Source organism: Ixodes scapularis, unplaced genomic scaffold (genome assembly GCF_016920785.2).
Source record: "Ixodes scapularis isolate PalLabHiFi unplaced genomic scaffold, ASM1692078v2 PGA_scaffold3__209_contigs__length_174095766, whole genome shotgun sequence".
In the NCBI taxonomy this organism is placed as follows: Eukaryota; Metazoa; Arthropoda; class Arachnida; order Ixodida; family Ixodidae; genus Ixodes; species Ixodes scapularis.
The window spans coordinates 12878901-12903164 of record NW_024609868.1 but is presented as its reverse complement, the minus strand read 5'-3'; the positions used below and the strand labels follow the sequence as shown (position 1 = coordinate 12903164).

At 42.9% G+C, this 24264-nt stretch overlaps 1 protein-coding gene across 1 annotated transcript; it reads left to right on the top strand.

The window, feature by feature from the left end:
• The first annotated feature begins 5679 nt into the window (after window positions 1–5679).
• LOC8038900 (cytochrome P450 4V2) lies at window positions 5680–24040 on the top strand. The gene is made up of 11 exons (XM_029994677.4): window positions 5680–5917; window positions 16400–16512; window positions 16730–16815; window positions 17646–17833; window positions 18505–18574; window positions 20291–20417; window positions 20830–20982; window positions 21497–21670; window positions 22056–22122; window positions 22632–22805; window positions 23874–24040. Exons 1-11 carry the CDS (start codon window positions 5680–5682, stop codon window positions 24038–24040), a joined length of 1557 nt encoding a protein of 518 aa, XP_029850537.2.
• Window positions 24041–24264: the final 224 nt, after the last annotated feature.

The following is a 24264-nucleotide window of genomic DNA, read 5'->3' as shown; positions in this document are numbered from 1 at the left end:
AATAAAAATATTGTTGATACAAATACTGTTGCGACACGGATAAACAATTTTACATCGAAGAATTCGCACGTCAATCATGTCTTCATCAAGCGCGGGCCGAGAAACGGTGCTAAGCTCGATAAACACTTTTCGGGATGGGCGAGGCTTAGAGCAGGGCTACTCCCACCTAAATTACGTCTAACGGTGTGAATATTCGTCGATTTTTCGATTTGTCGTCGAAAGATCTACAAAAAAATGTGTCCCATCTAAGCCCTTTAAATATCAGTTCTTTTTTATTTTCAGTGTTTCTTTGAGGAAAATGATCCGGGTTTTAGTGTATAATTAGGTCAATAAATACTTTTTCGTAAATATCTTATTTCTGATAAATTTTAAAGGTACAGTTTTAATTAGAAACTTGAGGCGAAGCATTGAAAGCAACAAAATCCACCCGCATTACAATAATATAAGGTACGTGCTACCCAAAAACGCGATCCAAAAAAGAAAAAAAACGAAAAAACTTGCAACGCGTTTTTGCGCCAGCAATCCCGCTACCCGTCATTAAAATGCGCAACATGCGTGTGAAACCACATAACACACGTAGACTTGCGTGTTGGCCACCGTTGCCTTCACACTGGCACCGACGTCAAAAAAGCAAACGTCATGTTGCAGTGCAGATGCTGTTTTATCTAGCCTCTTCTGCGGGCGATCCGTGGCGGCCAATGATTGGTGGCGGCTCACGCATGTTGCGCGTTTTTGCCACGGGAAGCAGGATTGCTGGCTCGGAGATGCGCTCCGATAAGAACCCGAAATCTGCAAGCGCGGCCCCCCAAATGGAGCATTCCTTCGGAACGCCGGAGTATGGCGTGCGTGTCTCGTACCCTTGTAATTTGGGTGGATTCATTAATTATCGATTATACGCATTAGTTTCTAATTGAAACACTACTTTAAGATTAATAATTTATTTCATAACCTAATTATACTGAACGCTAAAGTATTTTTCTCAATGCCCTTTGGTAGATATCATGACGGCATCAACCTTTTTCTTTTGTTATGTGCGACGCCTATTTCTCTCAGGAACGATTTGGCTGACGTTTCAAGAAACACCATGTAAATTACACAGGATGGAAACGGGCGACTACTAAAGAAAACAAAGTATTGAAAAACTTACTTTTTTTTTTTTCCTTATTGCATGCGATCTTCATTGGCGATGTAAGGATGTCTCTATTTCGAGTCATGAGCCTACTGCCTAGGTGACCAGTGACCAGATGTCCCGTTTTAGCCAGGAAAGTCCCGTTTTTGAGGTCCGTTTCGGCCGTCCCGTCTTTTTGTCCCAATAAGGAATCATGTCACGTTTTCGCAGGAGTGCAGCATTTCGAAAGTGGCACAAAGCGAGTTGAAGCAAGCGGAAATAATGCCAACTTGTTACAAGTATATTTTACAAAAAAAAAAATAAATAAAAAAAATGTAGGTACTTTAAAATATTTACCCAGTAAAATTGAGAGAACTGTTTCTCCCACAAACACGTTTTTTTTTTTGTTAAGACTAGTGAATGGAAATATTTTTTTTTAGTTATTGAATACCGCACGATGTGGTACGCTAACGCTTTGAAATAGCAGTTCTTGCATTAAATTGTTTTCTCCCAATCTCAACCTTTAATACGTCCCCCCCCCTCCCCTCCCTTCCTCTCCCTCCCCCTCCCCCCCCCCCCCCCCCCCCCGCCCCCCCTCTGGGCTGGGATGTCCCGTTTTCTACCTTGAGGAATATGGTCACCCTACAGTACTGCCCTTACCGAGAAGTTTCGTGAGCGATTGAAACGTTGTGTTTTTCTTCGGAAGCTGACGTGTACTTTTCCGTGTCGAGTCATAGGTTTACCAATATACTGCACGGACACTTCCTTTAAGAGCGCGTAGAAGCCCATTTTCAACGATGTGTATGCGTTGACCCGCTGGGTGTTCAAGACGCCCAGCCCAAAGCACGATTATGAAGCCTTTTTTTTATTACACTTTGTTTTTATTGTGCGACCAAGGGTAAAGGCTAACTTAAAATAGAACCAGACGCAGTTAAGATGAAAACACGCTTTGCGATCTAGGTGCTGTCATTAAAGGTGCCCCGGGAAGATTTTTGAGATGGCCTAAATCTGGTAAAACCTCATTCTGCTGGCCTCTAAGCGTCCTAGAAATCTATAAATCACGACGAAGCGCGCTTGATTTCCCTATTAAAAAAAACAATCACGGATCGCAACACACCGAGGTAATCTACGGCGATGGGACGAGCTTGCTCCGAAACCAGGACCATTCTCAGCCAATAGCAAGCGAAGGATCCTCGCGCCCCCAACCAGTGGAACCGAGATGTGATATCTCGAATGCTCGCGGCTCGTTGCCCATTTAGTCCGAACTACGATTAAACCCAGCGAGCACGCGCTCGAAAGCTGCCGACCGGACACAACTCCAGCAAAAACAACAAAAACAACAATTAACTGCGCTGTTTTTGAAACGATTATTGCAGAATTATGTACCCTCTCCACGAAAAAAACAACTAACATCACTCTAATTTGCTTTTATCATCTGCAAAAGTATGCACATTTTGGTAATAAATAGCGTTTGCAATCTCAACAAAATGTCGCGTTTTCATTAGTCACATGTCGTCCTGGGTCCTGGCTGCCGGAACAATGCCGGAGATGACCTCGGTGTGTTCGGTCCTTCGCTGATATTTTAATAAAAAAATCGGCCGTGCATCGTTATCATTTATGGATTGATAGAATGCTTAAAGGTCGCAGAATAAGTTATCGACACAAGTTAGGCGATCTTAGGAACCTCCTCAGGGCACGTCTAACTTCTGAGCCCTCCAAACCGAGCGCTTCGTTCTTCCGTGGTTCGGGAATACTCAAAATGGGGTCGGTTCCGAGTTGGCCTGTATAATTGTGTAGCAACTCACTCCTCCGTTCTCTCGCCCACTCCTTTGTGTTTTCTTGAGAATGTTTTTACGGCCTTTACATCAGGCGCAATGCGTTACATTCGAGGTTAGTGAAAACCGTCACACGCAGGCAAAGTTATTATGACGCATACATATAGCCGATAGCAGAAGTTATATGCATCAACATAGGAATCGCATTAAAAGGCAGATTTAGTTCGAATTATTCGTATTTAATTGAGATCGTAATTAGCGACATTTACCGAGTGGCGCAGCAGGGATGATATCCGGGAAGAGTGTAATCCTGACGTACCGTACTTCCTCAGTGCCTCGAAGAGAAGGTGAGCGAGACAGCAAGCGGCTTGAATATATGCCTTCGTGGCATATATTATACGTAAGGTGGAAACTATACGTAAGGTGGAAACCTTACGTATAGACTATGCGACAATCGCCTTCTGCGCTCTGCCATCTTTGTCTGCTAGGCTGTGGAATGCCTTCTGAGCATGCGCTGTTGCTCTGCTGTGCGATATATCAGACGCTGCGCATGTATCCAAGCTCAGTGACTCAGCGTTTTTCGCCCGGGTGATATAAGAGATGCAAAGGCCTATACACCAGCGCATTATTTCCAAACAAGCTTGCGCTTTTCCCACACCAGGTGTAGGCACTCCGCGTGCGCAGAAACCAAATTCGGGAGGAGTGAAGCGTCTAAGCATGCGCAGTACCGACAGCAGCGCCACCGGAGTGGTGTGACATCAGTGAGTTCAGTTGGTCTATACGAGCGCAACCAACGTTACGATTGGATGGAACCAATCAAGCGGCTCTCAAGGTGCATCGTCATGACGCTCATTGTATTCGCTCCTTTGCCATCATCACCGACTAAACCAATCCCACACCAGGAATGCACTGCGACCCTTTTTTAATGAATTAGTGGTATAACCGATAATAGGGAACCCCCCAAAAGGAACAAGGAGCGCGCGCCGTGACGAGGCACTTTTGGTGCTTCTCGATTGGCTTCATCTGACTGTAGCGTTGGCTGTGGTCAGAAGTAACCCTTTGAAACGCCATGTGTGTGTACCAATCTGTACACATCTAAAACCCTCGCTTTTTGTTTTTTCGGGAATATATTGCATATTGAGTCATTTTTAACAATATTAGCGGAATTCTGTACTCCATATCTGGCAAACAAAGTTGGTGAAGAAGATTTTAGTGGGGATTTTCTTTACAAACAAATTTTGTGAAGAAAGTTTGATCCCACGCTAAATGGCGAGTGGCGTTTGAAAGGGACAATGAAGGGGAGTGTAGACCTTTCCAGCGCTTATCCCCCGGGCGACAAAAATACTGGGTCACTGGGCTATTCACACCTGCGCGACGTGTCACATTTCGAGCAAGAAAGCTACACTCTAAAAAAAAAAAAAAAAAAAAGCCCGTCCGTCTACTTTCTCTCAAAACACCTCGGAGAGCCAATCACCGCAACTTACGGAGGCGCAGCAGTCATTAGCAACGAGCATTTAGCGGCGTTCGATTGGACCTTAATGCTTTCGCATTCACAACTCATAAGAAGTGCTAGGTGTGCTCGGAATTTTTACATTTATTCTTACTAAAATAGGGGTCAATGATATTTTCAAAAAAAGAAAACAAAAAAAGAAACTTTCAATGTGGAAGTGTTGCCCCATGTTATTTTTATCGGAATGTTTAGTAAATATAAAGAGATATTAACTTACATCGGTAAATTTTCTGAAATGTCTATTCTAGCATAACTACAGCGTGTTATCGATGGGTCCCTTTGAATTTTGAAAATGCAAAAAAAACAACAACAAAAAAAACAACACGCATACAACATCTTTTTTCCTGATACGTTTCGATTGGCTGATCAACTTCCAAAATAAGCCATGTTTTCCGCGTACCTACATTTTATCCCGTTAATCGCGACTGAATAAAAGGAAACAATATTCACCAGTTTCTAACTATAAAAAACAAGGTAACTTTCCTCGTCACTGACCTTTACTAAGGCGAAAGTTTCCCCCTTTCTTAGTTAGAAATAAAGACAAAATAAACACGCTGTGCTTTTTTTGCGTTCTGGCACGCGTCCGCAGCTCGATCTCTTCGGTTTTCTGACGCCACAAACAGCCTTGACAGAAGAAAACGGCAGAAGAAAACGGCAACAAATGTGGCTGCCTCCGAAAGTGATATATGCATACCCTCTCATGTCGACCTTTTAACGACCAGAATGGGGCAACAATCAGGTAATACTCGGTTAGCTCCACGTTCAGAGTCTTGACAACAAAAGGAGAAAGGATGCATGAAGGCGCAACTTGTGTTAAGCCACTTACACATTATCCGGAGGCGGCATGAACATGGAGGAAACGACGGGAATAAACACCCAACCAGATTCCTTCTCACTAACTATCGGCGGCGCGTGCGACTAATGATAGAGGCCCCCGAAGTAAACCAACAAAATACGTGACTTTTTGTTCAGAGACGACGAAACCAGACGCAGGCTCCGCCGTTCACATCTCTTGGAAACGACTGCTGTTTCCCTCTCTCAGGGTGGGCTTTTACCAGGTGGTTATCAGGCATCGCGGAGCGTCAGTAAAGTTCTTAACCGGTTCGAAGCAGGTCTCATTTAACTTGTCCCCTCAGAACGCCGATGATATGACTAGGAGCTGTAGGACATACACAGTTGGCATTTAAGTGAATGCGAGCAGCATCTCGCTTACTACATTCAATCAAATCGTGTCTAGATTTTCTTGCTGTCATTGCCCATACCCCCCTCCCCCCTTTCCTAGTGCGATGCATCCGTTGGGAGCTTACAAATTCGGCGAACTGCGGAGCATGGCAACATCTGTGATTTTGTGGACGGGGTGCCTGGCATTATTGATCCACCTACTGCCGAAACTGTTTAATTGGTTCCGAATCTACTGGCACCTTCGGAAGCTTCCGTCACCAAGTGAACGGTTTCCTTTTTCGTTGGTGTTAGACATGAGGAATGAAATGGCAGCGATGGAGCCCGGGCTGAGGATACCTACAAGTAGGTGACTTTTTGGTGTTGACTGCATTTGTATGAGTATAGCGATAGGGTGTTGTTGTTTTGCTGCATTGTGTCACTTCGGATCCCTAAAACGTTCGCCAATTTTCCTACTAAGCTAAGAATCATTTTTTTAATGTGCATTACATTGAAAATTGTTTTTTTTTTGGCGCGTAAAATGTGACAATATTGTAGCTTAATTTGCGGTTAAATTTCATCCCTGTACTAGGAAATGTAAACAAACATTCGCTCAGACCACGTTCTAGACATCTTGCATCTCGTGATTTACTTGAACGATAGCCTTTGTCTTCATTCATGCACATTTTTAGTAAGTATTGTCGTTTACTAGTATGATTCTGCAAAAATGTATGATATATTGGTTTCTGGAACACACAAAAAAGTTGTTTCAAATAAAATTATAAAAAATAAAGCTAGGACAGCCAATTAAAAAAAAAAGAGCCGAATGACTTTCCTTTAGTAGCAAATATTTTTCTTATTAATGTTAGGTTAAATTCTGAAGTCATGATAGGTCCACGTTGGCTTCTATTACTTTATTTTAATTTTTACTCTAAGTTACTACACGTAATTTTAGTGCTATTCTCACACATGTTCATATATTTGGAAATGTGTTCGAAGGCTCACACCGATAGAGCCAGCACTCTCCCATGGCTGTTTGGCATTGCATTATTGCGTTTTCATGGATGTCGGTGTGTACGTTTCTGGAGCTTCGTGAATTATGCGGCGGACCAAAGTTTTGGCTTCTATCTTTTGCGAACAAAGTAAAACAGAACTAAATATATTTTTTTTAGATTTCCTGAATAGGATACTGTTCTGTGTGACGCAAACGGGCGCGGGGATTGAGCGCGCACGGGCACGAACAGAGCTTTCGGGATTTCTTGACTGACATCGAACGACGAGCAAACTGCCGCACAGGCTCCGTTTCGATCTTTTAAATAAAGTATTTCATAACTGGCGACGAGTGAGACGACGGACCTGCTGCCTCCGGCAACATGGCTACCCACGGCTCCATGGAGTAACTTTCCGGGAAGGGGTGGTCGTCGTGGTTTATGGCTGCGGTTGTATTTTGAAGCCAACGTCACCGGAGGCAACGCCAAGAAGCGTTCCGTTTTGCTAAGGTTGTGTGGTCAAACCGGCTCATTGATTTTAATTGATGAAGTTCACCAACAACCTCACTACTTTTTTATTTTAAATTATTTTAAAAGTTCAAAAGGAAAGAAGTAACATGTAACATGCTTCCCCGTATTCTGGGATTTTTAAGATCAATTTCGGGAAAGAAGCTCTCGTGCCAAGTGTCATACGCCAACCATTCATACTGTCACAAAAGACGAGTGTACTAAACGCTTTATCTGGGAACTTAGGCCGACAGTGAAAACGAAATATACGTTGATATGTCAGCGTAGAAGAAGGACAGAGCGCTGGGCTAAGACCGACAGCATCCGGTGCGGCAGGCACAGTAGTCTCTGCAGCGTTCATGAACATACTGAATCAAAGCACTTTCGTTCGGCGCTAAAAGATTGGACTACTTTCTAAGAACGAAGGTGGAGGAGCTACCGTTCTGTAGAATGCAAAGAGCGAACAAAGCGATACACAAGTCTTTTTTCTTTGTAGACTCTTTTCTGAGACATGCAGAACGGGCATTGCCTTAAAGGGACCATGAAATGACCTTTTTACTTTTTCCAGATAACTTTTACATTAAACCGTCAATGTTCACTGAATGCCGAACAGGCATCCGTTTTCGTCTCGGTTTATTAACTTTTACACAAAAAATTATTGAAATATCGACTTTTTCATTCTCTCCAACTGACCGCAAAAGAAGCCGTGACGTAGACCGTTTCCGGAACCGGAAGTTCTCTCGGCAGTAGGAGAATGGGAGTGTTAGCGGCAACGAGTTGGGGTGCGCCGGTAGGTTTTACTGCGCTGATGTCACCGACGTATTTCCTGAATCGGCGCCTCTCATCGCCGCATCGCAGCTGAGCGAAATTCAATGAGATATGTTGCGCTACAGCGACAGCATGGGACTAGTCCCATACGCCGGTATGCCTGTTGGGAAGTGCAGCGAGTCTTGTCACCACCCCGTCATTGTTGGCAGAAGGGCCGGCCCGTGTCAGTCGTTTGCAAAGCGACGTAGATGGCGTTTTTCGCGGCCTCGGAGATGCAGGAGCGAGCCGACGTTAAAAAAGATACGTTTGAACTACGAGTGTCAGCAAGAGCCACGTAAATACCTGCTTACACTCGGAGCGGACGCGCGCGCTTGATGGAAGTCTTGTATTCGCGCTGTTGGTAAGCGCTTCGGGACCGTTCTTTTACGATTGCAACTCGATACTGACGCGACACTCGGCAAAGAAAGGTTGGACCGGGGTCGACAGTGACGTGCAGTCTGTCAGAATAAAAATGGCATACCAATAACAAAGTGTACATACCGTGTTACGAAGGCAATCCATACGGCGTTTATTTCAGCTCTATATCACACAAAACAAGAAGATAGAATCGACGAGAGTCCCTTTTCGACGAGTGTTCGTCAACACTTGCCTCGGAAAACAAGGGGAAGAGATTGACCTCCTCACCTCTTAATCTAGAATTGAGGTCAGTGATCAAACTATAATACGGGAAGGGTCCACAAGGGTCGCGCGGGCATATTCCATTTAGCACGCCAGCCGGTCGTAGGCAGACGGTCTTGCGACGAAGCAACGCAGCGCCGAGTCGGAATGCCTGCTAGGCCTATACGCTTCGTCGGAGTCGGTGAATCCAGCGTTCTTGTTCGTCGTGGTCTGTTTTAAGTACTGTTTTCTTGCTGCTTGAAGTCGGCACGCGCGGGAAGAACACGTAGAAAAATAAACGTTCAGTCAGTCAGAGTTTTGAGAGGAAGGAAAACAAAAAAAAAAATAAATGTTCGTCGGTCGCCGTCACCCAAGTAACTGGCGGCCCTGCCCTACTGCGCACGCGCAGTAGTTGCTTCGTTTACCACACGATAGATGGCGCTTGGCTCTCAGCATTATCAAATTTGGCAATTTTCGCCACACATCTCTAATTATGCTACAAAATGTGGATCTGAATATTATTTAACAAAACTTTTAGGAAACATTCGCCGGCTATTTATTGTTTACGATCGCGGTGCTGGTGAGGTAGGCTCTTACCCAATAGGCGATGTGGATTCGGCTGACGTGCACCGATTCTGCGTATGCATCGTAGTGAACAGGCGAAGGAAGGAAGGCGCAAAAGAGTCCAGTTTTCTTTTAAAAGTTCTATAGCAAATAATTTTTTTGGGCTCCCTATTTTTGTGTTTTTGTGTTTCTTTTCACACCTTTTACGACGTGCGGTGGATGAAACTCGATTTTAAAATCATTTCATGGTCCCTTTAAGGTTGTGTTCTATCAACAACAGAAGCTGACGTCATCACCATACGCGACGCGTCAACGAATTAAGATTTTGAAAAAAAAAAATCTCAAATATATTTCACAGATTTGCAGGGGAGGTTTTCCTGTATACGTCAAAAGGCTGGAAAGCTCTGCATCCGATAAAATTGCGCTGTGCTTTCCTTCAATTACTTTTTTACTGATAGCTTTTTAGCGCTTTCTTCATTACGGTCATCAACGTGACAACACTATTTAAAATTATGTAAGGGACATCTAAATAGACTCCAAATAGATCAGAGCCCAAATGCCTGTCAAGAATAGACCAAATATATCAAAAAGTTAACTATTTATAGTATATCCGAGAGGCGCACCGCAGCACCGCGAAGAAATCTTAGACTGGCTGCTCCACCCAACTGCAGACATTCCCGGTACCTATATGCCCCACCCCACTTCCCCGCCAGCTTTTCTCTCCGATGTCAGTAAACTCTTGGTTAGAAAGAGTCGTACCCGTTTTGTTCTTATATTTCATTAAAGGCATATTCAATCAATCAAAACATCACCAATGCTCCGGTCCGATGAGTCGCACAATTTTGTTCTGTACGCCTGTGGAGCCGCGCGTAGATCACACATTTTGCATGTTCGCTCAACTGAGGTGCGCCCTCGAGACATGCGCTCTTGTGTCAAGCGCGCTACTATCGCAGCGCCCCCAAGTGGGCGCTCTAACGTCGGCGCTCTAGTATCGCGCGCTCTAAAGGCGTTCTCCCGGTCAAACCACGTTTGAAACACTGAAAGGTGGCACGAAGCCCAGTGAGTTTTCTTTCGAGGAGCTCGGTCACGATGCTCCAAGTCCACTTCGATCCGCGTTCGTCGGAACTGTACAGCCGATGCAAATTTCAACGTATAGATCTATCTTCGGGCGAGACCGTGGCGGACTATGTTGCAGCCCAAAACAAGCTTCCAGAAAATTGCAACTTTTGAATGGTAACGCCTGCTGCGGCAAGCACCCCTACCACTGTTCTGCGCAGGGATCTGCTGTAACCACTGGTGGTTGTTCAATTCCCACCTCAATCAACGCGACGATGCTCCTTATGGACGTCATGCTTCGCGATCGTTTTGTCTGCGGTGGCAGCAGAGAACGCCGATGACCATCAGCGGAGAATGAAGGAAGACTTCCAGCAAATACAGTGCAGATAATTTATGTCCGGCACATCGAGGGCAGGAGGAGGCCACAGCAATATCAGCAACTCCCTGCTGCCTGCTGCTGCCACTGTGAAGAGTTCTGCAGCCTGAGTTCATGCGCTTTCCTCACGTTGCGGTGCAGGTACTCAGTGTTGTAAGTGTTACCGAAAAAAGCAACTAAGTCAGTTACTTGTTACTTGTAAAATAAAAAAAAAAAAACGCGTTACCAAACTACGTTACACCAAAACGAAAGTAATGCGTTACCGTTACAGTTAACGCTAAAAAGTAACGCATGTTACTTTTGCGTTACCTTTTATTTATAAATTAACGTTAACAGCGTTTTTTGTACACTAAAACAAAAGGCGTGGGCATTTGTTTTTAAGAAGGACGTTTTGCGCGGAAAAAAGACACGCAAAATTCTGAAGGCATGCGGAATGAGGGCAATAACTAAAGACTTGGCGCATCAAATATAATTAAAAACGAGACAGTGCAGTGCAGCGAGGGTGACCCGGACAAATGGCGCATAATACATGGTTTCAGCTGAAGTCCAGAAGTAGCCGACACTACGAGCTAATGGGATCAATCAAGCAGGGTCAAAAGCGCAAGTCACTGGAACTTTTATGTTCATGATTGATTCTGCGATGATGGAACACGTACAAAATCATGACGAGCTATATGATGGTTCCCTTTTGACGCTATTTCATTGGTCCCCTCAACTCGTAGCATCGGCTGTGTCTGAACATAACGTTAAACGAAGTATAGAAACACGAAAAAAATGTACTTCTTTCGAGTCTTGGCAAAAAAAGATGCAACGAGTAACTTAACTACGTTACCCGTCATTTGAAATAATTAACGCCAGTAAGTTAGCCTTTACTATTTTGAAGATGTAACGAATATATTACTATTCGTCCCGGAGCAGACGTAACACCCAGAGCGGGCAATACCTGTAGTGTTAGTTTGAAAAAGGGCGACACCATTCGACTACGTGGTGAGTAGCACAGTTCAATGAACGATGTCACACGCGAGGCGGTGTACGCTCTACTAACCGTGTCAGAAATACTGGCAAAGCTTCGTGGAGGCGAGATATTGAGAACCTTGATTCTTGCACAAGCTTATCAACAACTCAAGGACACCGAAGCACAGCTGACATTCTCACGATAAACGCCATAAAAATTCCTCTATCGGATAAAGCGACTACCTTTTGGAGTGTCAGAAGCACCAGCGATTTTCAGCGGTGAATAGGCACAACCACTGCAGGATTACCAGGAGGCAGACTCTACCTGGGCGATATCATCGTCAGTGACACCACACCGAGGGAGCACGCCTAGCGTCTCGACTCCGTCCTGTCTCCGCTCCAAGAACTTGGTCTGCGAGTGAAAAAGGCCAAGTATTTCGGTGTCGCAGAAGTAACCTACACTTGGGACAAAGAACCGATTTAACGGAGATTCAAATTACAAATGATAAGCTATAAAGGCCATCTATAAATTGCTCGAATAAACCTCTAAAGCCCCCAGTAGTCATTCCTTGGAATGGTGGCTTTTTACGATCGATTCGTCGAAAACAGACCAACGGTGACTTGTAATCTATACAAGCTACTGGAGAAGAGCGTGTCCTGGAAATGGGAGAAACAGCGCGCTGCTACCTAAACACTTAAATGAGTTGGTGCTGGGCAAGACATCTTTGGCCGACTACGATGAGTCGAAGACACTCCAATGAACCTTTTCCAAATACCGACGGCACCAGGCGGTGGCTGCACGAACTAAAAATCGAGGAAGTGACCTACCTGCGCTACCAATCGATAATGGGAGCTACGCTACCAGTTGCTTCGCTCTCTGAGCTGCGTCACGTGCCCAACGCGACTTTAAAAAGGGAAATCCGTAGCGTCCACCCAAACGTCGTGTTTTTCTTTCTGTCCACTTTCTTTTTTTGTGTAACACAATTATATATATGCTGCAATTACGTGTTCTACTCGTCGATCTACAGCCTCATTCCGAATTTCCTCGATTTTTCGTTCCGACTTCCACCGCTTGGCATCGGGCGCTCACGCGTGCGCAGAACGCTTCTCGGAAAAAGTCGATTGTCATGCGATGATTCATTGTACGGCGTTAGATCAGTCCGTGTCCAGGTTGAATAAAAAATGGGGAAGCTCTCATCGCGTTTGCACTGAGGATACTGGATGAGGCTGAGTGGAACCACTTCCAGTGGGCTGAGAAGGGCTAGCGGCGTTTTTTTTGGAGCCATTTATTTCTACCAATACATCACTGGAAGTAAAGTGGTTATTGTTACCGACCATCAACCCTTGCTTGGTATCCAAAGTTCTCTGAAGCCTGTACCACAGGTTCTCTCTCCAAGAATGCGATACTGCAGAGTTCAGCTCTGTTCATAAATACTAGCTAGTCTGCAGACCAAGAAAGGAACACCAGAACAGGGATACGTCGGCTCATTTATGCTTGTCCGACAACGAGGATGTACCTTGTCCTTTTAGAGGCGTCCTGACGATGGAGGCGCCAATGGGCTCACCGCCCACCACCAGTAGGGGGATCCAGTACTTTCACGTGTCTTCCAAGCGGCCCAATCAGGAGTGAGGGACTCACCACAAGCCAAAAGAAGCGCGGTTTATGACTTTTACGAAGAAAAGCATCGATCTGTCAACAAAGCGAGCACGCTTGCTCTGGGGATTGAGAGTTGTAATTCCAGTGTTCCAGCGACTGCACGTCCTGGCGCAATAAAGCTTGCACGCAGGACAGAAGTAAATTCTGTCCATGAAGTTGACAGCCCGCAGTCACTTGTGGCGACGGCCAACGACAAGGAGATTGAGATGGCGCTGCCAATTTTGCTGCCTGTTAGGAATCCCAACCGCTTACGCAAAAGGTTCCCTTCCTACGTAGAATCATCCCTTTCAGCCCTCGGACACAAAAATATCTGAACGTCGCGGGTTCTTGGGGGGTCCGTTGATTCTCGTCGTCGTAGACGCATGCACAAAGTGGCTATAAGTGCGCAACATGACATCTGCCACCTCCGCTGCACTCAGTGGAAAGCTTCGGAGACTCTTTGCCACATTTGGGCAACCACGATAGGTTGTGTCCGACAACGGCATAGTCTTCGAGTCCAACGAAATTATGGACTTCTTTGAGAGAAAATGGAATTTGGGTAGTAACCTGCGCTCCGTACCATCCCGCTACAAGTGCCCAAGCCGAGCACGTGGTGTACGATTTAAAAGAAGGATTGGTGAAAAACAGGAAAAGACTCCTGCCCTTGAGAGTTGCAAGATTTGTTTCTAAACACACAATGGTATTTACCTAGACAGGAAGGACACCTGCCTCTATGATGCTTGGCCGCGAAGTTGCTATAAACATAAGCAGGTTGATTCCTTCACTTGAGAGGGAACAGGAACAACCTCTAGAAAAGCTATCTGTCTTCAAAAGCTTGAAAAAAAGACAGCCGGGGGCTGTCGTCAATTTCAGGGTAACTCCGAAGTAGATCCCCGGCACACACGTCGGAAGAATGGATCAGTGCTCTTGAGAAATAGAAACAACTTGGGGAAGAATTCGGCGGCATCTAAACCATATTAGAATATGTTCGTCTCTAATTTTCTTCGCCTGCAGCTTTGAAAAATCGATGGTTCTGAGGCCCTTACGTCTTTCCTCGCCAAAAAGACATTCCTACGTAAGGCGGCACAGCAGCTGAAGATCTAGGAAATGTAGCGTTGGGACCACACAGGATCCATCTACCAAAAACTAAATGCCCGCCTGACCGCTATGGCTACTACGTACGAGGTTGGAGGGACGTTGTGCATGATGCAACGGGCACGTGGACTGTGCGTGCACAGGCACGAACAGAGCGTTCGGGGACTGCATTCTTGACTGCCATCGAACGAGCATCCCGCCACACGAGCTCCGTCTTGACCTAATAAATGTAGTATTCACCAGATACGTATGTAATAAACTCAACTTACAAAAAAAAAAATGGCGCAGCATGTACCTTGTGAGACTCATTTTTAGTTAGGACCGATTCTAAAACATATGCTTCTGTACCGTAATCTCGGGTTAATTCAATATGATGAGTACTGTGGTAATGTTTTTAGGAACGTTTATTTTGTGACATCCTAATCAGTTACTGTAAATACGTTTGATTGGTTAGAAATCTTTCTAAGCAGAATACAATTTTATTGTACAGCACATATTGTTGAAAAGTAAGAGAGCATCAGAAAATCAGGATTCAATATTTTGTAAAACCAACATGGTGACCTGGCCATGTTTTTTAATGACGCTAATCACAAAATCTTGTATTTTTTTATTTACTCACATTATTAGGAAATCGAGAGCATACAAAACCTGATTAGATGGCTAGCAGGCGCAGGCAAACGCCAATCGATCTAAGTAGCAATATAGATCTTATCTAATATAAAACAGCAACTACCCGAAATTTGGTGGAGGAACATATGATGATACCGTAGCGTGGCTACCGCCATTTTTGTGTCGAACAAATGCACTCGCAAAATGTAAGCGTAATTGCTCGTGTAACATATCTTTACATGCAGGCGTCTCAAAGAATCGTTATCCCTAAAAGCGGTAACATTAGGCACTTGATTGGCCATATTTTTTTTTTTTTTTAACATCAAGCGTGACTTTTCTGCGAAGATAATCTCCAAACCAATGCGTTATAGCCAAAACGAAGGCGCTACTTTTAGTCTTGAGGAAACGGTTTTATAAACTTCCATTTCCACCCCTGGGAAGCGAAAGGCTAACATCATGGTAAACCTTTCTTTTCTATTTTTTTGTTCTGCTTGTTTGAAGGTAAGCGAGTGTTTTCTTCTCAGAAACGCGCCGAAGGGCTTCAGCGCGGACGTAGCTCAGTAAACGCGTTTGAGGAAGCATCTGGATCCAAGAAGACCTCGCTTTCTTCATTATTTTTTCTTACGTTATCCAGGCCTCCATGTCAGGTCCACTATTTAAACTAACAAGCTTGTTCGTCGAGGGCTTGCTTCTCAAGATGTCGTATCGACCGACCGCTAAAATTACTCCAACTGACGCAAATAATTACAGTGTAGCAGGAGTGACATATCAGGGGGAAAGGGGGGGGGGGCGATAAGACATTGCAGACATTTCTGGTAAACAATTAGGGAAAACGAGTGAGAAATTTTGTCGTGCGTATACCTGTAATTGTATGCAGCTAAACACAGGGCATCTCGTCACAGTTCATGATAAAGGCCTATAAATTAATAAACGAGCAAACGAACGTCTAAAACAGAGATGCGTATTTAAGTAGTACGAAGGTTTTAATATTCGCATGATGCAGACTTCCGACAAAAGAACTGCAGACTGAAAACGAATGCGTCATTGAATGGAATCCAAATATTTCGCAAATTGTAAAACCAGAATTACAAAACACACGGATTCAGAAAGCTTTTGAAGTGTCTTTTAATTAGCCCGCTGCTGCTTTCGAGACTGGTAACCAATGCCAGCTCCTTTGCCTTATTACTCCTATTTTAAGGTCGCATAGCGCGGCGTCATAAGCTACGATATACTGTTTAAAAGGGCATCACCCCGGGAAGCTGCGAGCCTTGGTCATTGAGTGAATCGAACGCTAACAAGCGTTTAATAGAAACTGTGACCCATTTTTGCTCAAATGACTTGTTACTCTAGCTTTACTTTTTCATCTCCTGTCACTCAGCTTACTGATATAACCTTGAAACAGTTAGATGTGAGTGATTTAGATAATTTGTTTATATTTTCGAGACGGAATGACCGCTAGGTAATTGTGTTCGCGGCTTATGAATTCCTTTCCTCTCGTTGAACGCCTAATTAAAACGTTTTCAAACGAAAGTGTTGATTTATCACAAGTATAAACGCATCGTTATGCTGGCAACGATATAAATATCATTTGTTGCCTTAGCATACATCAGCATAATACGTTTATCTATTCTTTTCAGAGATGTACCAGTACTTCAAGAAGAAATTCTACGATTATAATGAATTAGACATAATGGTTTGTTTCTTTGGACCACAGCCATTTGTGATCCCATGCTCTCCTGACGCAATAGAGGTAAGATCACGTTAGTCGATTTCAACGATTAAGTTCTAAATAATGCTTGCTAATTAAAGTCCATTAATAAAGGAAAATAGTGGTGGAATCTAGAACAGTCACTACATTTAGCCATTCATTGACCTTGATGATGTAACATCCCGAATTTAGGAGACAACTGTTTCCATAATACATTTGGCGAAAAATGATTTCTTTAATGATGCATTCTTGTTTGCAGCCATTCTTGTCGCACAAAGAAAACTTAAACAAGTCTTTTCTCTACGACATGATGAGACCGTGGATAGGGAATGGGCTCTTGACGAGGTTAGTTTATACCCTTATTACTGGTTTAAGTGAACTTCGATAATCTAATATTGTGCTCTATATTCAACGTAATATTATACATTCGAAAACAAGAAAACAAGCAAGTTAACTATAGAATCTAATTTAACGTGTTCCTGAAAAAATATTTATTATAAACGCTATCTTTTTTGAATTCACACTTTGGAGATGCTTTGATGAAACTACGCATATTTAACTGGATGGTCAGTAAAAGACAAGGGCATCGCAGATTCGTTAAGATGGAACGCTTTTCACGGAACTCCATATTTCAGAAGTTTGTCCGTCCGTTCGTTTGTCCATTTTCTCGCTAAATTTAGCGGAGAAATCGTAGTCACATGACGTCATGGTACCACGTAACACCAGGACGACACCGTGACGTCACGTCACACCCTGTGGGGCGAGATCACATGACGTGAATTTTCACGCTGTATTTAATGGACGAATGAACTGACCACGCCACGTGACGCCATGCCACGTGACGCAAAGTTTCCCGCTACATTTAGCGTAAACATTTGCGTGACGTGACCAGACGTCACGTCACATTAGGACACCGTGACGCTACATCACGTGACCCGAATTTAATTTCTCAAGTCTTGGTTTTCGCGTGACCTCAGGTCAAGTGACGTTAATTTTGTCGCTAAATGTAGCGAGAAATGTGGTAAACAACTATATGTATTTCACTTACCGAAATGACTGTTTAATGTCTTTCAAACATAGTTATACAATCGCATTCCGTGCGCTATGGTACTCTGGAGATAATGGTGGATGGAAATGTCTTTTTTTTTTATTTGCCTTTTAAAAAATTAAAACAGCGAGAAAAGTACATGGAAAGTGAGGAGGAAGCTGCTTAACCCAGCATTTCATTCTCGAGTGGTCGTCGACTACACGCCGACCATGAACAGACGCGCTGCAGAAATGGTCGCAAAGCTGGAGTCGCTCGAAGACAAGAACGTGGACATATTGCCCGTCATGCGACGCACTGCGTTCGTCATACTTTTTGGTAAGTGAAGCCAATGGCAGTTGTCTCGATTAATGTGTAACCAAATTATTATATTATTCATACTGGAAAACTGGCTATTACGCGGTTGGCGAGATTTCGCAGTAAATTTCGTGTGTGTTTCGTGTAAATGATCCGCTAAATCTAGCGATAAACTTTGTCCGCCATATGTAGCGGGGAACCCCGGTGTCGTAACATTGCGCCGCCAGAGTGTCGCGTTGCGTCACGTAACATGGTGTCAGAAATTTTCCACTATTTAAGCGGGATTATTTCTCCGCTCAATTCGGTGGGAAATTTCTTGGCTAAATTTAGCTGAAATTCATTGTCACGTGATGTCACAGTGTCAGGCGTTATAAAAAATATACTTCGTCATTTTGTAGAAGATATAGTCGCAATATTGTTAACCTAAGATGGTTAAATAATAAGAAAGTCCCTATTCATTATTTTGACGGAGCAATTTATCGGCACTGAACATTAAGGACAATGTGATAAATGCCTACGGCACGTCTTAAAAGGTACGTAATAACAGTATGGGTTAGGGATTCTAAACACTATGAGTGCACATCCACGGTGTTAATAAATGACGCGTGGATGTTGAACGCAGTAAATGTAATCGTCGATATCTCAGCTTTCTTGAAAAAATTAAAAATGTCTGTGGCAATTACTTGACGCAGAAACAGCAATGGGAATTTACCTGAACGAAGAGGAAATAGCAAAGCACGGATTTTTGGAGGTCAATGACAAGTAAGTGTTTTTCAATTTATGCTTTTGGAATGAAAAACTAGGACGTAGTTACAATCCGCCGGCTCACCCTTTTGGCAACATTTTGATTACTTCACTCCCACAACAATTTACTCTTTAGTTAGTAATTTGTTTTATCAGCTTATTTATGATCGGGTGTTTCAGAGAATATAGAGCTTTTCTAACCGGAAAAACAACATACTCACTATACTTCGCGACAACTTTTCTCGGCAATGCAGTGGAAGGTGCAGGCCCGCGTCCCCTCTCACATTTTGAGTGTGCGCGGGCTCTCCTCCTCTCCCCGCAAATGGGGGAGGAGGAGAGCCTGCGTACACTCAAAATGGGAGAGGGGACGCGGGCCTGCACCTTCCACTGCATTGCCGAGAAAAGTTGTCGCGGAGTGTAGCATGCGCTTTGTCTCCGCCAAATGCAGCACTAGGGATTTGAGCCAGACGCCAAAGGTTCGGAACTTATCGGTATTTTATTAAATTATATAACAGATTTTCAAAGATTGTTAATGAGGAAATGGCGACCAACGGAGTCCGCGAATGCATGGAAATGGATGGCGAACGCTGCCAAAAATTATTATATGATTGATTTTTTTCTAGATCGCTGGTCACTCTTGTCATTGAATTAAAAGGGTTAGTTCTGAAGCTTTGGTACCTGAACCGGACCACTAGCCCTTCATTTGGACAGACTAAGCGTTCGACGATGCGTAGATTATTTTTTCGATAAAAAATAACTATACTCTTTCCAACGACCACCCAGTACGTTGGAAACAGTTGGGGAGGGGGTGACTAATAAGTTTTTGTTATAAGCGTAAACGAATGGCATGTGATCCAGTTATTGCTATAACCGTCAACCCTCGTGAAATTTTAACTCCACTCACGAAACAAGTAAAACTGGAGCTTGTTAAGTAGATAAAATACTGGATAGCAGCCCATGATAGCAGCTCGTGTCGATGGAGTGAACACAATGGATATTGCACTCCCATGTCATGTGAGAGAGTCGGGTGCCATATCAAATCACCACCTCAATCAGGTTTCTTGTGTAATAGCAGAATTATTTAATTAAAAGCTAAATTGTAAGCACAGACCGAAAAAAATAAATACTTAAATACTATGGAATGGTTGAGAACACCCTTGTCCCTCGCGTAATTATAAATATTATAGTACTATAGAGCGCAGACTCTGACGGTCCATAAAATGCAAATGTAGGAGTATGTTCATGCATAACCCCGATTGTCTTTTTGCAACTGCATGTCTTTTGATCACAAGGTATTAGTTTTTTTCTTTCGGCGGAGAACTAAAGCTGTACAATAAAAGATAAGCCCTGGCAGTAAACCAATTTTTGTTTTATTTGAAGCATAGGAGCATAAAATTTGTCTCATTCGTTTCTAATTTTATGGGCTTCTCCACTATACTTTTCGCAGAAATAACAAAACAGAGAGAGGTGTACTTATACGTTGGTTACAAACATTTTCTAACTGCTGTATTTCCACATTATCAAGCTCTTTGCACTAGCAGTTAACTTCTGAGGAACTTGTATGTTTTTTTTTAAGTCCTGCAGAAGTAGTCGTATGCTAACTCTTTTTTTACAAATCCTACAGAATGAACTGAACACAAAAAGTAATAATTGTGATAAAAATAACCCGATTGAATGTTTAAGCGATGTTGATAACAAAATGATTTCTTATTTCCCTTATATTTTGTATCGCAGAATGGCTGGCAGCATTGTTACAAGAATGCTCAACCCCCTTCAGTGGCCATCTTTGATTTATTATTTTAGTGCAGAAGGAAAGGCGTTTTATAAGAACGTGGACTTTGTGAAGCAATACACAAGAAACGCAAGTAGTTTCATCCCCTTCATATTCAGTATTGTTTAAGTTGTTTCCATTATTAAAACCTAATCATAAAATGCGATGCATGAATACTAAGACTCATTCACTCACACGCTATAATGTGCCAGACAGTCATCTAAGCCTGTCTTGTCGAGCTAAAGATCAAGTCAATATTTAATTACAGCCACGTTATTTTGTAATGCGTACCGTAACCGAGACACCGTTTAACGTGATTGCTTATCTGGCGGATATTTCATGCAAACAGTGCGTGAAACGAGGAGCAGTATATCGACTCGATAATACTATTTTCCGGTATCCTTTAACCATCCTTGTTTCTTCGGTACATCCTTCTCGGGAGTAATCTCCATTAGTGTACCTATTTGATGAATATGTGATGTATGTTCTTGTGATTTTTCAGGTCATAAAGATTAGAAAACAAACTTACAAGGCTGGCTTGGAGGATAATTTCAAAAGGAGCAGCTTCATGGACATTATCCTGAGGATGCATATTGAGGAAGGAATGTTTACAGAAGACGAAATCAGAGAAGAGGTCAACACATTTATGATTGGGGTAAGGCACCGTTTCGATAAAGAGGTCTCCTATTTCAAACGAAACACCTAATAAATATTTCGATCTCAACCGATCTTTTTTTTTATCCTCATTTGTAGTGATTATAACACTAATAAACGGTTCTGATATTTCAATAATTTTGAAAAATCTTTCATTTCTCCTGATAGTTTGCTTTCCAATCAGCTATTCAGAGATCTTACGGTACCGCAAATCGTTTCAACATAACTTCTCACTGTGCGAACGTATCCAGCCCCTCTCCTGTTCATTTGTACTCTTAAATCAATGATTTTGGCACAGTGTATTTGTCATACATGTGGCAAACGATGAGTGTTTTGCACCCACCGTTTTGTTCTAGGCTTAACGATCATCTCAGAGTGTAATTGAGGCTTTTTGTTTTTTTAAAAGTGGTGAATTATCGTGCGATTCAGTATCACAGGTTCTAGACATGTCCGGACATGAAGTATTTATTTGCTTCTTGACTCGAAGATTTAAATATATTTTGGAACACCTGCAGGGCTTCGACACCACTGCTACAACTGCAGCATTCGCCGTTCACCTGCTCGGGAACCATCCGGAAGTGCAGGCCAAGGTCCACGAAGAGCTGGACATTGTTTTTGGGAGCGACAGGGAAAGGCCGGTCACGGACGAGGACATGAAGCAGCTTACGTATTTGGAGTGTGTCATAAAGGTATCCAAAGTTTGCATATAAAAATGAAGTTTCAAAGAAATCCCAGATTGGAAATTGGTCGGTCATAAATAAGTTCAGACGCTAAACATCGAGACATGAAATGGAAGTCCGACTGCGAACGTTATGATCTTGAAGACATAGTAATGTCTTTTTTTGTGGCCACCTGTTACTTTTTACACAAGTATTGTTGAACCAACAGTTGGTTCAAAAGTGCCTACTGCATTTTTAGCAGTTTCTTCTTTGCACGGAATACTATGCTTACAAGGTTGAAGATGTGAACTGTGATCTGTGACTTGGAAATGTTTTGTTCAGGATTACCCGATAAATACTCCATCTTTGCGGCTAAACCTTTAAATCCTTTGAGACAGTTTCGTTATTCTTCCAGGAAGCACTGCGCCTTTATCCTCCTACGCCAATCATTGCCAGGAATATTGACCAAGACATAAAAGCAGGTGAGCGAGAAAACCCTACAACGCAACGCTTCAGTTAAAAAAACCTCACACAGAAAAAAAAGTAATCAAGATAAAATGACATACGGAGCTCCTTTATTGCTCTAAGAAAATTAGAGGAGTAGCCGTAAGTCTTTCGCAATGTGCTAGCGCCCTGACGCTTTGATCGATTCTCGTTTTCGTAGCCTTGTCAAATGCACATGTCTAAAGGTTTTGTCATGTGTCTTATTTGCGATAATATCTGCCATCGGGGTTGGAATGTTAGGTTACTTTGAAGATTTGCAAAGAGTCAGGAAAGGTACTGACCAATCAGCTGACTCGAGGGAAATTATTTTAAACCTGACGGACGCTAACTACTTCCTGACTCGTGCAGGTCACCAAGAATTAACGTGCACAAGGGTATATATTTAAGTTGGCATTGCATTTTGCATAACGCGATTAAACTTCCACTTGTCCAGCGCTGCACATATTTTTCATAAGAGTTGCTAATCAACTATTTGTTTTATTTGCAGCTGGTTACTTGATTCCTAGGGGATCCGTTGCGGTTATTCCCTTGATCTTCCTTCAGAGACATCCGAAGTATTTCGATAGGCCAGAAGACTTTGTTCCTGAAAGGTTCATGGAGGCGCAAGAACGTCATCCTTTTGTCTATGTTCCTTTCTCTGCTGGCCCACGGAACTGTATAGGTCAGTAAAACATTCTGAGCATTACATACATTAGAAATTTGAAGTCTGTATAAATCATGCAAGACTTGTTTTGATGGATTTTGTTTTGTAAAGAAAACCAAGTAAACGTGAACATTTTTAAAAGATTTGAAGAACGCACCGAAGTTGGTGAAGACCAGTCACATTGAGAATCATAGAGTGCTTGCTTGCATCTCTCGTGCCGCAATCTCGCCATGCTTATTTTCAGTGTCTTACGCCTATCAAGTACAAAATACACGATTTTATTTTTAAACGAAATAATTACAAAAACTTAATAAAACGTTACATTAACGCCTATTGACACGTGAGCTGATAATTTAGCTGAAGTATTTGCCCGTATTGAAAATGTGGCTACTGTGAATAAGTTAGCAACGGTGAAAAAAGGTTACGATTTGGAATTACTTAAAGATCGCAATCCTTCATGTACGGTCAATATATTTGAAAAAATTATAATTCCTAGCGCGTAGCCGACACTACGAGTCGATGAAGTCAACTAAGGTAGCGCAACGTCATGGAAATGGACGCCCTTCTGGAGGTGTGCTTTCATAGGCTAAATCAATCAAGTGCCGAGATTGCGCGGTGCCCCTATGTTTTTAGTGTGTGCGTCTGTGTTTATATGTCTTACAAACCTTCGGTGGGCTCTTATTATCAAACTTAGTTATCTATTATTCTTAAAAGCCTTCAAAATCTACAAACATTTCGGTCTTGAAGGAACTAACATAAATTGACAGAGTTGACCCTATCGGAAGAGGAATATTGTCAACTAGATCTTCTGATTTGAAGTAATTACTCCTTTCAGGGGCTTACCCTTGCCAAAAAATATGGTTTGAAAAAAAAACAAAAAAAAAAAAAACTTAATTTTACAGCAGGGACAACTTGTCAAAATTGCTTGAAGTGCCGACAACTGTAATATACTGTGTTTGTAAAGAACTGCCACGAGCTTATCTCACATTATGCTTCGGTGCTGGAATACATACACTTAGGTCTTTGACATACTTAAGGTCATACTCCCAAATTCTAAGAAAAAAGGTTTTTATTTTGCCTTTTTAGGAATCAAGTTTGCACAGCTTGAAGACAAAATCTTGCTGGCTCATCTCATGCGAAACTTCACGGTGGTGTCTAAGATTCCAATGAAGGACGTCAAACTGTCGCTGGAGTTAACTTTAAGGCCAGCGAATGGTCTTGAGGTGACACTCATTCCCAGAGCCGTCCAATAAAGTCACCCCAGGACGAAGCGAAGACCAACCACGTCAGACGCTGAGACATCAATGAACGACTAGCTTTAGTCATATGGTGCCAGGAACTGCATGACCGTGTTGGTTTAAAGCATATAAGATCGTGTTTCATTTTGCAGCCTGCAGGATGTGTGTTATACTCCAGCATTTTTTCTACAATGAGAAGTGAGTGACTGTAGCAATCAGCGCGGAATGCACACGTATCC

Bases quoted from the DNA above. Each gene is read 5' to 3' on its own strand.
- LOC8038900 (XM_029994677.4), top strand. From the start codon at position 5,680: ATGCATCCGTTGGGAGCTTACAAATTCGGCGAACTGCGGAGCATGGCA. The intron at 16,816-17,645 runs GTTAGTTTATAC...AAATTAAAACAG, and splicing joins GGGAATGGGCTCTTGACGAG to CGAGAAAAGTACATGGAAAG. The intron at 18,575-20,290 runs GTAAGTGTTTTT...TTTGTATCGCAG, and splicing joins TTTTTGGAGGTCAATGACAA to AATGGCTGGCAGCATTGTTA.